The sequence below is a fragment of the Trematomus bernacchii genome, unplaced genomic scaffold (assembly GCF_902827165.1).
Source record: "Trematomus bernacchii unplaced genomic scaffold, fTreBer1.1, whole genome shotgun sequence".
Classification (NCBI taxonomy): Eukaryota; Metazoa; Chordata; class Actinopteri; order Perciformes; family Nototheniidae; genus Trematomus; species Trematomus bernacchii.
In genome coordinates this window covers 645,585-661,697 of record NW_022987801.1, presented here as the reverse complement: position 1 = coordinate 661,697, position 16,113 = coordinate 645,585, and the positions used below count along the sequence as shown (strand labels likewise).

The 16,113-nt window shown below is 39.4% G+C and overlaps 1 protein-coding gene across 4 annotated transcripts in view; it reads left to right on the top strand.

Annotated features, from left to right (window-relative positions):
• dysf (dysferlin, limb girdle muscular dystrophy 2B (autosomal recessive)) overlaps positions 1–16,113 on the top strand; it is an 83,602-nt gene that overhangs the window by 30,994 nt on the left and 36,495 nt on the right. For 2 of the 4 annotated variants that reach the window (XM_034150220.1, XM_034150221.1), the window contains 12 exons: positions 503–587; positions 814–891; positions 3,393–3,574; positions 3,924–4,064; positions 4,346–4,375; positions 4,503–4,538; positions 6,062–6,103; positions 6,503–6,604; positions 7,229–7,390; positions 10,767–10,944; positions 11,640–11,710; positions 15,774–15,833. In XM_034150220.1, coding sequence (XP_034006111.1) covers positions 503–587; positions 814–891; positions 3,393–3,574; positions 3,924–4,064; positions 4,346–4,375; positions 4,503–4,538; positions 6,062–6,103; positions 6,503–6,604; positions 7,229–7,390; positions 10,767–10,944; positions 11,640–11,710; positions 15,774–15,833 — 1,167 coding nt within the window. The remainder of the gene's footprint in view (positions 1–502; positions 588–813; positions 892–3,392; positions 3,575–3,923; positions 4,065–4,345; positions 4,376–4,502; positions 4,539–6,061; positions 6,104–6,502; positions 6,605–7,228; positions 7,391–10,766; positions 10,945–11,639; positions 11,711–15,773; positions 15,834–16,113) is intronic. The other 2 variants (XM_034150223.1, XM_034150222.1) reach the window with 1 other exon arrangement.

Here is a 16,113-nt window from a genome sequence, read left to right as displayed (position 1 = left end):
AGATTTTCCAGGACCAAAACATTTCCAACAATTATCAATAGAGTTGCTCTTGTAGTCAAACTCATACATATGTTTAAACTAAAGCTGAGAGATAAATAAAGTGTATATTATCATAGAATATAGCACATGTTAATTACAAAGTAAAAACTGAATTTTCTTCCTTACGTCCGTACCTTAAAAATCATCGTCATGTTGAAAAAGGAAAAGGATAAACACAAACCATTGCCACAAAATCGAAAAAAGCCAACTTTACTCAATAAAATATTGTCTGTAACATTACAATTACTTAAAACTGGAGGTCCTAAACTGCGTAAAAGACGGCAAGAGACCAACATACAGTATGTGTCCATATGTGTCCATATACTTTTGGCCATTTAGTGCATGTTAAGTTTCTTATAACCTTTGTGTGGTCTTCTTTTGAAGGCCTTGCTATGTTTTACCAATATGTGTTGTTTTCAAGACAGAAAATGCTTGTTTTTATCTTTCTGAATTGCTCACACAGAGCAGTATAGAGGACAGGAATGAAGACAAGTCCGTCACAACAACGTTCGGCGTCAACAGACCGACCATTTCCTGTTTCTTTGACCGTAAGAAAACACACAACACCTTTCTTACTTCTCCCTTTCTCACCACTCCATGTCTTCTTCAATACAATAATGTGTGTGTGTGTGTGTGTGTGTGTGTGTGTGTGTGTGTGTGTGTGTGTGTGTGTGTGGTGTGTGTGTGTGTGTGTGTGTGTGTGTGTGTGTGTGTGTGTGTGTGTGTGTGTGTGTGTGTGTGTGTGTGTGTGTGTGTGTGTGTGTGTGTGTGTAGGCGGCACCCGCTACCACCTGCGTTGCTACCTGTACCAAGCCAGAGATCTGCTGGCCATGGACAAAGACAGCTTCTCAGGTATGTTTCCCATCATGCATCTGTCATTTGTTTGTCTGAAATGCTGATAACTTGTTGACTGAAAGGAAGTCACCAAATAGACATTATTGGAGAAGAGGAGAAATCACGTGAAGTTATAGAAAGAAAAGGAGAAACAGAAGATCATGGAAACTCTGGCGTGTGTGTGTGAGCGTGTGTGTGTGTGTGTGTGTGTGTGTGTGTGTGTGTGTGTGTGTGTGTGTGTGTGTGTGTGTGTGTGTGTGTGTGTGTGTGTGTGTGTGTGTGTGCGTGTGTGTGTGTGGATCAGAAAGCCACAGCAGACTACAGAGACGAGGCTTTACATATCATGGAGATGAATAGACAGAGAAAGAGAGAGGGATGATAGATGAGGAGGGGAGACACACACACACACACACACACACACACACACACAGTGTAATGGATGAGTAGAGTTGATGGATGAGCTTCAGTTGTTACGTTGCGGCCGTGATTAAAGAGTCGACTAACTCTTAGCAAACCATTCAGTTCATACTCAGACAGAGGAGTAAGTGTTCAATCATTTTGAGCTGTATTTCCCCGTATTAAATCCTGCTGTATCCAAGCCTAAATGTCCGTTTCATTTCTCACTTAATTCTCTGTTTTCATACTGTCACTCACTCCTGATATACTATACGTAACTAGTGTGTTGCCATGTATATTAAAAGCATGGTGTGTGTTCATGTTGAAAGTCTAAATTCCCACTTTCAGACTCTCTCTACCTTTCTTTAGCCCAAATTTGACATCTCATAACCTTTCGTTCCCCTCTTCCCAAGTCTTGGTTTGTGTTTATGTACCCCTGTGACTCCTGCTGGGGTCCCAACTACTACTGCTTCCCCTCCACACACACACACACACACACACACACACACACACACACACACACACACACACACACACACACACACACACACACACACACACACTTACATAACCCCCCTGGGCTGTTTGTGTTGCTGTTTACATGAGCTAATGGGCTGCTGGGAATGGACGCTAATTGAAAAGGTCTCCATGGGTGGTGTGTCTGTACAGTGTGTGTATGTGTGTGTGTGTTTGTGTGTGTGTGTGTTTGTGTGTGTTTGTGTGTGTGTCACTTCCAAGGTTAATTGAGGGCTGGTGGGAAAATGCAACTTAGCTTCTGTTTACTCTATCGCTAACGGCTCCACAGAGACCCTTTACCCGGCTTGAAATAACAAACTACTCACTGTGTGTGTGTGTGTGTGTGTGTGTGTGTGTGTGTGTGTGTGTGTGTGTGTGTGTGTGTGTGTGTACATGTATGTGTCCTTTTATGCATTCCTTCACATTGTAAGTTGTGTGTGTGTGTGTGTGTGTGTGTGTGTGTGAGACCTGGAATAACAAACTTCTCCGAGCGGTGTTCCCAGCCTTCCGTCTCGAGCTCGGCATTCCCAAAGTGATGATGTCATTTTTGCAATTCCATTTCAAGTCTTGTTATATTTATGCCCATTGATTCATTTGTCACCGGCCTTCAAGGCATGCATTCATGATTTAAAGTCTATGGTGAGCTTCTAAATCTCTTCATAACACTTCTCTGTGCAGCAACTATAATACATTTTAATCTGCGTCTCGATCTATCCCGTGTTGGATCTTTGTAATTGACGCAATTGGACTCGGAAAGTCCCTGAAAAGACTTAAGAGTTGATTTTTTAGAAGGTGCAGGAACCCGAAATAGGGAATACACACTCCTTCCTTTTTCAAAATGCATTTTCAACATACAGTAACTGTTATTTCTATAGATATAGTCTACTTTTCTGTAAGTCATTTTCGGCTGATTTCCTCAAATATAAATCTATTTTAAGCAACGTTTCTTGCCTAAAAAGTGAAATATACTTAGTTTTTTCTTAGGCCTGAAGTTTAGATTCAGTTTATTCTGGACCAAGTCGATAAAAAAGATAAGATCCGATATTTGTTTCAGGAAATTTGGATCTTAAAGATAAAGTCAATTCTGCCCTTAAATTAGCATCCTGATTTACTTACACCTTATTTTTTGCTTCTAAATCTGCATAAAACAATTATCTAACTCAATTTCCAGAAGCAGAATAGATTAATTAAAGGTCCCCTATTATACTGTTTTTCATCAATATATCACAGGTCTCAGATATATACAGAACATGTCTCTGAAGTGTTTGGCTCCAAACAGATCATTGCAGCATCCCATAATCCCCTCTGTTTCAGCCCTGTTTCCAAAGTGCTGATTCTCTGGGTTACCTTGGTTGGTGATTAGCTAATGGTTACACAAGACAAAACATCGTTATGACATACTGTAAAGTGGCCAAAATCTGATCAGCTCATTTTCAGACAGGTTTTTATATAAATGGATCAGGACAAAAAGAGAGAGAATCTTTGTTCCTGAAACTTTCAGAGTCTCTTTAAACAGAGTTTTCATGTTGATGTAGAAGAGACGTGAAGAAGTGGATTTTGCATAATAGGTGACCTTTAACATTTCCCTCTGTCGTCTCCTCTCTCAGACCCGTACGCCATCGTCTCGTTCCTCCATCAGTCTCAGAAAACGGTGACGGTGAGAAACACCCTGAACCCCACCTGGGATCAGACGCTCATCTTCTACGAGGTGGAGATATTCGGAGACCCTGAGGGCACCATGTCGTCTCCGCCCAACGTGGTGGTGGAGCTCTACGACCAGGACACATACGTGAGTGATTATTTTCTCTAGAGGGGGTAGGACCAGTGTGTGTGTGTGTGTGTGTGTGTGTGTGTGTGTGTGTGTGTGTGTGTGTGTGTGTGTGTGTGGGTGTGTGTGTGTGTGTGTGTGTGTGTGTGTGTGTGTGTGTGTGTGTGTGTGTGTGTGTGTGTGTGTGTGTGTGTGTGTGTGTCTGTCTGTCTGTGTGTCTGTGTGTCTGTGTGTCTGTCTGTCTGTCTGTCATTTACAGAGATGATTTTGAGAGGGGGCTGATGTTGGTTTTATTTCTATATTTGAAATGCATGTTTACACATTTTCTGTACAATTGTGTGTGTGTGTGTGTGTGTGTGTGTGTGTGCAGGGTGCAGATGAGTTCATGGGCCGATGTGTGTGTCCTCCCTCTCTCTCCTCCTCTCCTCGTCTCACCTGGTTTCCGATCACTCGAGGAGAAAAGAGCGCCGGAGAGCTGCTGGCCGCCTTCCAGCTCATACGCAGAGAAAAGGTTACAATCCATTATCAAATTAATAATGAACTACTTAGTTAGTTTTCCTCTCACGTCTTCATCGCCCTTTCCCTCCTCTCCACATTTAAATATTGAAAAATGCTTATTGTGTTTAAGGGTTATTGGGATATCAATGTGTGATATGAGCTTATATATAATATTTAGCTTAACCCTTCATTTGACATTTGAGATGTTTACATTCTTGTATTGTTTATGTGTAATGCTTTGTTTTGTTTATCTTATTATAAAACCTTTCTTATGTTCACATGTTGTGTCTACAGCCAGCAGTTCATCATATTCCCGGGGTAGAGGTCAGTGTATTTCATTTCTTACCTTCCCCACTATTACTCTGTACTTCTTTTTGGATAGATCTCTTCCCTTCTTCGTACATTTTCAACCTTTAAAATAACACTTGTCTTCTTCCTGTCTCACCTACAGGGAGACTTCATGACGTCCAACCACGTTCTAGACGAGGTAAAATCATAAAGTCACGCCACAGAGATTTAGCTATTAATCCGATTATTACATTTAAATATAACAAAAGATTCGGGAGTGAAGAGATTTTAGTCTGATGTCAAATGAGTGTAATTTTGTGATTAAAAACATGCTGCAACTTGATCTCCTTGATGCTATTTTACCTATTTGTCTGTTCGTAAATTAAGTGTTTATGATTTTCTTCTAATGTGATGCTTACAAATCTAATTGATGCTCTCTTTACTGTCTGCTCTTTATAAGCAAATACACCAGAGGCCTGTACGACGAAGCCGGATTTTCTCTTAGCCGGCTAACTTCAGGGAAAACTCTGGGTTTCCGGTCCTACGACTCTGGTTCTCTTTTTAGCAGGCTAGATCTCCATGGTAACTTATGCTGAGCGGCTAGCCTGGTCCGGAGCAAGTTAGGTTCCAGGATAAGAGATCAACTCAGTGAAAGCACCGCCTGCTGACCAATCAGAGCTCCGTGTGCGGAGTTTAAAGCGATCAAGTCATATTTCAGGATAGAGGAAATACAGAAAAACTGCCGTTGCAGGAAAGACAGCCGGCAAAAATCAACTGACTGTGTGAACGTGAACATTAATAGAATATCCCCTCCCATCTTCAGAGCAATCTGACTATTATAACATTAGCGTTAAGAAAGCTTACTTAAATATCTGCCACAACATAAGTAACCGGATCAGAGTAACATTAAGTACAGTCCGCGGCACTGTGAGTGCAGACGTCGATGTGTCCCATTAGCATTCATATCATATCACATCATAATGTATCATATATTTCCTTATTTGAGTCAGCTGAGCCGTATCTGGCCGTGCAACACTCAGTGTCACATACTGTATGCAGAAGTATTATTTTAAGCAACACATTAAGTTGACGAAAACACTTGAGTCAAATGTAATTAAAGTCAGATCCACTCGTGTCTTGGACGGGGCAGTGATTTCATAAACCTGTTAATGTACGCATTCAAACACTTTTTCTTTTACCAGCTGTATTCACCTTGCAGGTGCAGCTATGTGGCTTTTATCCTGGATAAAGTGTTTAAGTCATGGATGTTTAAAGTTTAACTTCTTCATATTTGACTAATATTAAAGTTCACTTTTCATTCAGGAAATATGACGCTGCGCTGTCAGTACGCTTCTCCATGTTTGTGATTGGTCAAATGTTGCTAACCCCGCCCCTTTTATGTGAACGCCCAGCTAACTAGATAGAGCAAAATTGGCTTGAGTTACCGAGTTGATAACCAGCGTCGTAGGACCGCTTAGAGAGAGCGCGTTTGTTTTGGATTAGGTAAGCCGGGTAACTCAAACATATCCAGGTTATGTTGAACCGGCTTCGTAGTACAGGCCTCTGGTAAAATGGGACTTTTCTTCTTAAAAAATGACACGTATGAACAGTAAACAAACTTCCTTAAAGTCCTTAAAATATATTTTTGTGATGATTTATCTTTTATTTATTTTTTCTCTTTACCTTTATTTCGTCTCTTTTTCTTCACGGTTGCTTCCTCAGTTGATGTTTCCAGGATTCCTCTCTGAACACCTGCAGCAAGCGGTACAATAAGCACACAGAAGGATATACTATATCAATATATAAACCATGTGTCATGTCTGCATGTTCACCCTGCAGCACACACACATCATCATCCATCCTATCACTATTCATGTGCATCTTTTCCCTAAATCGCCCATTCATGTCTGTTTCATTTCCTTTCTTCTGTCATTTCCTCATACTTTAATAAACCAACAAATCCACTAACAACATATCATTTTCCAAAAACACAAATAAAACATGTTCTCTCCAACCCTTTGTTCCATAGGTGTGGTTTTCACTCTCGCAAACTTCATTCGACATAAACATTTTCTAACATACATTTACCCGGCAGTAAACATCATTGCACGTTTTCCATTTGTTTCTTGTTTTCTGACTTCTGTCCTGCGTTCCTCTTGGCAGGAAGACGAGTCGGACCTTCCTCACCCTCCTCATCAAAGAGAGCCCAACGTCTTCGTGGTTCCTCAGGGAATCAAACCGGTTCTGCAGAGAACCGCCATCGAGGTACCAGAAAACATTTACAACAGCTACTGCTACGTGTTTTACTCCACAAACTATTGTACCGATGCACTTCAGTTGCACCTCAACTTCAAGGCACACAACTTCAAACGACAACTTGGTAAAGGCATAGTACGACAGTTTGGGAAACGCACCTCTATTCTTTCTTACACAAAGTTATTTTCTTACAAAAAGTGAATGTATTATTCCATGATTATTCTATCGATCATCAAAGTATTTCTTATATAAAAATCGATAATAATTAGCTATTTGTTTAGCTCTGAAAGGGACCTGTTATGTTATGACAGTTAATCAACAAGATCTTGTTTGTTTGTTCGTTTGTTCACCATGTATAGCGCCTTGGGTCCCTTGAAAGGCGCTATACAAATGCAATCTATTATTATTATTATTAAGATCATTAATCATCTGAAACATTTTCTGATTACTGCTTTAAAAATCTTTATTTGGTTATTATCTTTGGGTTTGGATTCTTGGTCCAACAAAATAACAGATTATAAGACACCTTGTTAGTTTTGAGCATATTTCATGAGTTTTTCGGCATTCTTTTAGATGAAATAATGATCTTAGGATCAATAACCCTCTCCCTGCCCCCACCCCCCCCCCCCTCAGATCTTAGCGTGGGGGGTGCGTAACCTGAAGAGCTTCCAGCTGGCCAGCATCTCCTCTCCCAGCCTGCAGGTGGAGTGTGGAGGCATCTCCGTGCAGAGCTGCGTCATCCGGAGCATGAAGAAGAAACCAAACTTCGACCTGAACACACTCATCCTGGACGTGGTGAGAAAACACTGTACACACTATTGTACATACATACTGAATACACACTGTACTGTATACACACTGTACTGAATACAAACTGTACTGTACACACTGTATACACATTGTACGGTACTGTACACACTGCATACCCACTGTACTGTACACACTGTATACACACTGTACTGTACACACTGAATACACACTGTACTGTACACACTGTATACACACTGTACTGTATACACACTGTACTGTAGTGGATACACACTTTACTGTACTGTACACACTTTACTGTACTGTACACACTCTATACACACTGTACATACTGAATACTTACTTTACACACTGAACACACACTGTACTGTATGTATTGTACACACTGTACTGTACACACTGAGTACACACTGAATACACACTGTACTGTACACACTGTATACACACTATACTGTACACACTGTATACATACTGTACTGTATACACTGTATACACACTATACTGTACACACTGTATACACACTGTACTGTATACACACTGTACTGTAGTGGATACACACTTTACTGTACTGTACACACTCTATACACACTGTACATACTGAATACTTACTTTACACACTGAACACACACTATACTGTATGTATTGTACACACTGTACTGTACACACTGAGTACACACTGTAATACACACTGTAATACACACTACTGTACATACTGTACTCGTCAAACAGATGTAATCAGAGCGTAGCCTCAGAGCTAATGAGAGTTCTGCTGTGATGTGGTTAGCGTCGGTCATTATTCTTCATCAGTGAAGCAGCAATAATGAACTCTTCTGGTCCTTCTCTGCTTCTGGAAAAGTAGAAATCCTCCACAGGCATCAAAGCAGTCATTCTGAGTCACGACGTTTTAGAAATCACTTATTTTAGACGCTTGATAGCTGTTTTCTTCCATCGAAAAGGGACATTTCTGCAGGATCGGGGGCTAAAACTACACTTGATGCTTTTAAAATGGATGTCACTGCAGGGCGAAGTCATACATTAAGTTACAATCAATCAAATGGACATTAATCCAGACGACATCCATGGATTTTAAGACTACAATATATTGATAAAATAACTTATATACTATGATTTGATTTGATGTTGGGAATGATCATAGGCTAAAATATTATCTAACTTGACTTTTTGTTAAACTCCGAGTGGATATTATATAAAAAAACAAGGAGCCTCCACAGTCATTTTATGTTCTTCAAATGTAGAAATGTCCTTTGTGAATGTAAATCCTCTGAGTTTATATTAGTGCCATTACATTTAAGGTGTTTTCCTAAAGTGAAACATGGAAATATTACTCACGCTTTCCCTCACAGAGTTTACTGTTAACAATATGAAGTTGATCACCTCTGTGTTTTATTATGACAGCTTTAATTGCAGTACGGAAATATTCACATATTTTCCCCTCAGATACATATCCCTGCTCTGGCTCCGGCGCTTTAATGTTAACAAGATTAAGGTCGTGTGTTGACGGCCCCCACAGAACGGTGGAAATATGCACATATTTTCCCTTAAACTCAGCTCCAAGCATTTACTGTTAACATTATTAAGGTCTAAAGTTGAGTGCGTGAGTGTTTTCGTATGTCAGGAGGTTAAAGAAAATGCCATGTGCATACTTTCCTCTTTGAAGACACTAATAGTCGCTTAGTTTATTGTGAGTTTAACATCGTTAGCCCCAAATTAAGCCTTTTGAAAGCCACAGGGATCAAATAGATTTCAGTAACAAACTTTATTTTTCCCCTTGAGCCGGTCTGGCAATATAGGTCACCATTGATGTGCACACATTTCCATAATCTAAGTAAAACTGGCCTTTTTCTGGTTGACATGTGGCCTTTCTGCACGCTGAATAATAATAACAATTTAAATTGTCAAGTTGTGGTGACATTTGATGACAGCCAGTGGTTTCACAGTGTGTCTTTATATATTTTAGACCAGCGGTTCCCAACCTTTTTCAACTCAGGGCCCACTTAAGAATCTAAGAAATGTTCGCGGCTCACATTCAACCATAAACAATACGGATGCTAAATAAAGTACTCTGAGTACTTTTTATTTTAATTCGAAAAGGAGCTGGCTATCAGTAACAAACAGACATTTGTATTACACGGTTTAGTTCGATACTCGATTATGATTGGTCAATTCAGAACACGTTATTAATCCAGTAGTACAGACCGCTCTCAAGGACTGTAATGACCGTTGCTAAGGAGGATCAAGAAAGAAAAAGGAAAAAGGGTTCAAATAAAAAAAAATCGTAATAATGAAATCCACACAAATCATAATGTTTTGCAAATTATTTGGCGGCCCACTTGCAATGCTTTCGCGGCCCACAGGTTGGGAACCGTTGTTTTAGACAACGTGGAAAAGCGGCCTGGTAAAAAGAGTCGCTGTCAATCTGCACACATTTCTCTAATTTTGAGGAAAACTTGCCTGTTTCTGCTGGACATTTGGCATTTCTATACACAGATTAATAACAATATTCTTTTCCCTATTATTTTATAGTATTATTAATTTATTTTATTTCTTATTGTTGTAATTATTTTTTATATTTTTTAAATTATTATTATTTATGTTGTTCTTTCCTTTTCTCGTGGTGACATTTGAGCGCAGTCAGTGGTTTAATAGCGTGTCTTTGCAAAAATATGTAAGCCATGTTGTCATGTAAAATACAACTTTATTTGTCATGGTGTCACTTAAACACGTAAACATTTACTTAAATCATAAACTGAGATTTAAAATGTTTGCCTGATTTCCATCATACAGATCTAAGCTCTTCCCTTTCGTGGGAGGGGTCAGGATTTAAAGTTTGCTTCCTGATTGGCCTGTCACCAAACCGTGACCAATCAGCTTCAGACAGTCAGCAGCCATAGCCAATCAGCATCAGGCGTGCAGGTGGCGTAGCCAATTAGAGTCAGGCGTAGGTCAGAGGATGTTTTCTTTACTCATCTTATGTTTCCATCTCCTTTATGTTTTATGCTTTGCTTTTTTTGTTCATATATCCAATATGATTTTTTTTAACAGATTTTATAAAAATACACAGATTAGTAAAAACATTTTTATTGGTAATAATCATTTTCGTAAAACTTAAACCACAAATAAATAAATAATTAAATTAAATGATGAAAAAACGTTAAAAAAAATGTTAAAAAAACTCTAAAATATTGGCCAAATAATAACCAGTGAAAAAAATGAAATTATAATAATAATAAATAAATACAAATAAAATAATAATAATGATTAAAATAAAAATGAATAAAAGATACAGTTAAATAATTAAAATATATAAGATAAAAAAGCGGGACTACAGTTCTGTCCTCGCCTGTGCTAATTAACCTTTTTTAAATATTCCCTCTCTCCACAGAGGCTTCCCTGTGAGGAGCTCTACATGCCGCCCATCGTTATCAAAGTGATCGATAACCGTCAGTTTGGGAGGAAGCCGGTGGTCGGGCAGTGCACCATCCGCTCTCTGGAGGACTATCGCTGCAGCCTGGAGGAGGAAGAGGAGGAGGAAGAGGAGGAGGAAGAGGAGGGGTGGAGACGTAAGACAAACACATTCACTAAAGACAAAAAAACAACAATCAATGTTAAAACGTCCAAGTTCTGAGAGAAAGCGTGAATCTTAGAAAAAAGTCCAAATTCAGCGTAAAAAGTCAAAGTTCTGAGAAAGAAAGTCAAATTTATGAGAAAAAGTCAGTTATTACAAAAAAAGTCAAAATTCTGAGAAAAAAAAAAATTCTAAGAAAAAAGTCAAATTTCTGAGAAAAAAGGAGGAAGAGGAGGAGGAAGAGGAGGGATGGAGACGTGAGACATGCATGAATACAAACACATGTACTAAAGAGGAAATACAATAATCAATATTAAAACGTCAAAGTTCTGAGAGAAAAGTGAATCTTAGAAAAAAGTCAAAATTCATTGGAAAAAGTAAATTATGAGAAAAAAGTAAAATTTGTGAGAAAAATGTCGATTATGGGAAAAAAGTCAAAAATCTGATACCAAATAAAAAATTATGAGAAAAAAGTCATATTTGTGAGAAAAAGGGTCAGATTTATGAGAAAAGGTCAGAAATCTGAAATAAAAGTCAATTCTGAGGAAAAAGGTAAGAAATCTGAGAAAAGTCAAAATTCTGAGAAAAAAGTATATTCTGAAAAAAAGGAGCATCGAAGGAAGAGGAGGGATGGAGATGTACTACATGTACTAAAGAAAGTGAAATGGTCTTTTTGCTGTGTGTTTTCAGGTCAAACGCCACAGTTTTCTGGGGATGTTTTCATTGACATCGATGACCAGGAGCCACTCGTACCTGAACAGGTAAAATCCATTCTTACAATAAATAAAAAGGAAAATGAAAGTGGGTTAATTAATCTGCCACAACAGTCGGAAAGAAGTTATGAGTATGTAAATAGCCGAATAGCTGACGTGTGTCTATTTTCTAATAGACACACCCTAATTGTAACTATAAGATTCCCAAAAAACAAGCTTTTGGTGCACGAAAAACTGCAGCTGAATTATTCTATCCAGTTTCTCCTCTTTAACGCTCCTGAAATGTTCCCTAGTGTGTGTGTGTGTGTGTGTGTGTGTGTGTGTGTGTGTGTGTGTGTGTGTGTGTGTGTGTGTGTGTGTGTGTGTGTGTGTGTGTGTGTGTGTGTGTGTGTGTGTGTGTGTGTGTGTGTTTGTTGTCCTGACATTTCTGTTGATGATGGATCTGCGTATGTGCATCTTTGCAGGATTGCATACTGTAAATGTTTTTTTCCGGCGTGGGGTGTAAAGGGCAACTATGAAACACTAATTATTCCACAGGGAACATTTGTGTGTGTGTGTGTGTGTGTGTGTGTGTGTGTGTGTGTGTGTGTGTGTGTGTGTGTGTGAGTCTCTCTCTCCTTCAGTCTCTGTGTGTGTGTGTGTGTGTGTGTGTGTGTGTGTGTGTGTCTTTTCTTTTTCGGTGTCTCAATGTCGTTTTCTACGGAAATTGTACAGTTGGGAGGACTGATTAAGAAGTCTGAATATTTTTTTCTGTGTGTGTGTGTGTGTGTGTGTGTGTGTGTGTGTGTGTGTGTGTGTGTGTGTGTGTGTGAGAGAGTGTGTGTGTGCAGCATAAATAAACACGTCCTGACATGATGACATGGCAACCCTCTCTGTGGTCGGTGGTTACCGTGGCGACCACGAGACCCCGCGCTCGTCACCAATCATTAGCGCTCGCTCGCCTTTTTCCTCTGGCGCTCCTTTCTTAGATTTAAGACTTTTAGTTTCCTCTTCTTCCTCTTTCCTTATTCCTTTCTTTATTCTTTAAGGAGGAACATGGAAACTATTTCCCAGTCGACCTAATCACTGACAAGAACGTCAAGAACACACACTTACACACACACTAAAACACACAGATGAACCACATGTAGAGGAGGACTCACACACAAAGACGGTATTCCTTTTATATTGTATCGGCATGAATAATGAAGGTCTAAGATGTGAAGCTGTTTTCAGGGTCTTAGTGTAGACATTATAAGATAATAAGAATTGTTGAAATAAACAATACTAGAATTGAAACACCTTGAAATAGAATTAAAACAGCATTTAAAAGTAGAAAATATACAGTAGATATAAAATAAATACTCTGGAATATAATCTAAGTGCAGCAAGTTCTTGTTTTTACGATTTTGATTGATTTGATACGAGTGGATTGGACTTAGCTAAAGTCTGTGTTTACTGTTAATAAACCAGATATAACATTGTACATTTGTGAGATTTCCTCTAGTTTCTTTCACTAGTTGAATACTGGACTGTCATTGTGTAGAAAAGGAACGACAGTCCTTTAATAAACCAGCAGAGACAGTGCGGTAGATGTTGGAAACAGTCCCGCTGTACTCTTTAATGTGAAGCTAATGAGCTACAACATGGAAAACCACAGGATTGGCCTCTTTAAAGAAAACGCTCAGAGACGGCGAATCTGACGAGAAGTCGTGATTTTCTCGGGAAAGAATTTGAAGCTCGTGGTTCCTGTCGGGTTCAAAACTTCTGTTCTGGATTCCTGCAGTTCTTCCTCCTCAAACTTCTCCTCACTATTTCCTCTCTCCTCTCATTGGTTGTCTTTATCCTTTACTTCGTTCTCTTCCGTTGCCCTTTCTAAATCTTCGTCCTCTTTCTCCTCTCTCCTTCAATCCCCTTTGCTTCATTGCTTTATTCCTCACTTACTCCTCATCTCCTTGTCTCCTCTCCTAACCCAACTTCTTCCCTAATGAATTCTGAAAATTAAGTCAATTCTGAGAAAAAAGTATATTCTTATTTTTGTATTATTTTTTGGGCCCGGAGGCCTTTAGTGGAGATCTTTGAGTTCAAAAGGGGAGACAGAAGGGAGGACATATCCGGCTCTGGTAACCGCATATGGGCCGACAGATCTATCCACTGAGCTATCCGGCGGCCTGAAATCAAGTACAGTATGTTCTGAGAAAAAAGTTTACATTTTGAGAAAAAGTCATTTCTGGGGAGAAAAAGTGAGTCTGGAGAAAAAGTCAAATTTCTGGAAAAAAAAGTCAATTTAGAGAAAAAAGTCAAATATTTGAGGAAAAAGTTAGTTCTGAGAAAAAATTCAAAATGTGGAAAAAAATTCCTTTCTGAAAAAAAATAAATGAAGTTTCTGAGTAAAAAAAAATGGGAAAAAAGTAAATTCTGAGAAAAAGACTATTCTGAGAGTAAGTAAACATTTTGAGAGTGGACCTATGATGCTATATTTGAACAATATATTGTAGGGCCATACCTATATAAAGTATATAAATATAGGTTTTTTTTCAAAATACTAAACAGATCCTGCATTTTAGCCATGCCTCATTTCGCTCCATTTGCTCTTTCCAGCCCTGTTTTTGCAGGGGGCTGATTCTGTGAGCTGCAGCTGACCACGCCCCCCTGCAGGAGAGGGGAGCGTACTCTGATCAGCTGCTGGGCTGTCAGAAGAGGGGGAGAAAAAGAGATCTCCGTCCTCCGTGTTTTATTCTTATATTATTATATAGAGTCATTATTCATTTGTTTTAAAGCTCAATAAATAACAAAGAAGACCTTTGACCGGCACTTTTCAAATTTTGTCCGGAAGATTTAAACTTTAACGGACATCTTGACCGGTGAAAGAAACTGAAACTCTGCCGCACGGTCCCCTCGTTCCTTGGAAGAGGCGGAGAGGTGGGTGTTTGTCATCTGCTGGTGGACTAACCGGAGAGAATTACAGTGCTTGCCTCGACGGGGAGGGATTGCATTGAATTAAAGCAGCAGGAGCAAACGCTTGCCTCGGGGAGGGAGAAAAAAAGCCACAGCGGAGAATAAACAGAAGGGTAACCATGGCAACCATGCGCGGGAAGTCTTCTTCGCTGCTTTTGTGGCAGACTACAGCACCACTTACAGGCCTGGCATATGTACTACAGCGTCTCCAGCGCTTTTAAGCGGCAATGGCCGGCCGTGGCCCAACCCCACATTCCCCTGATAGGTGGAGAGTTGGCCATATAGGCGGAGCTCCTCGTTCCTGACGTCAGAGAAATTTCAAATCTGGATCAGTCTGTATCAGATCCGTTGCAGCCCCTTTTTTAGAGATTTGGGTATGGAGGAAAAGAGAGAGGGTTGTGTTTTCTGACACTTGGTGAGTTCCCTGGAACACCGGGGACACATATTCATGTATAAAAGACGTACAAAAGTGCATTTTGCATGATAGGTCCCCTTTAACATTTTGAGAAAAAGTGAAAATTCTGGAAAAAAAAGTCAATTTAGAGAAAAAAATCAAAATGTTGAGAAAAAAGTCCTTTCTGGGGAAAAAAATGTAATTTCTGAGGAAAAGTAAACATTTTGAGAAAAAAGTCAAAAATGTTACGAAAAAATACGTTTTTAATCAAAATGATCACTTTGGTGTTTAATTCACTTTGGTGTTTCAAAACACACTTTTAAAACCTCACCCATCCTGTCTTCTTCCCCTCCTTCTCTGTCTCCTTCTCTCCTGTGTCCTCGTGCCCTCAGCTCCTCGTGACCTCATATAAACACTTGCTGTCTCTAATCTGCGCCTCGGTCTCGCCCTGATCAGCGTTAACCAAACTCTTCTGTCTGCACCTCTCAGAGCGAGACCTCCCTGAGTAGAAAATGTACGATTTAAAGTAAAGGGCTCTACGCTCACGTTTTCCCTCACAAAACAAATCTCTGATTAATCGTATGCTGTTTGAGAAACACAGCGTGGTGACGCCGATATTCCTGCGTTTGAGTCACTAATATGTCTGCTGATAAGTAATGTCTAATGAAAGGAAACAGTGTGTATTACTCACATAATGTTGTCTATTTAACTGACATTTGTTCCTAATATTGTTGCTAACCTCAGAGTGTGTGTGTGTGTGTGTGTGCACGTGTTTTAAAGCTTGCAGATGGATCCGGCTCAGCTATCATTAACCTTTCTGCCTCTAGTGAAAGCCTTCATGTAGGTAACAACCTCATCTTTAACTCATTTCATTCATCCATGTTCATGTCAAACATCATTTTTCATTCGTCTGTTTCATTCATTCAAACATCCATCAACTCTACTGATACGTTACTTTCTTTCTCCTTGTCTATTTTTTATTTGAAGGCCTTACATAATTTTCAAATGCTAATAACGTCTGTAAGAGATTCAAGTAAATGTTTACTGCAGATCTGTTCACATTGGCAACAAAAAAACGTCTTAACTTCCCTTTCCTTATATTCTATACATTCATGTCACA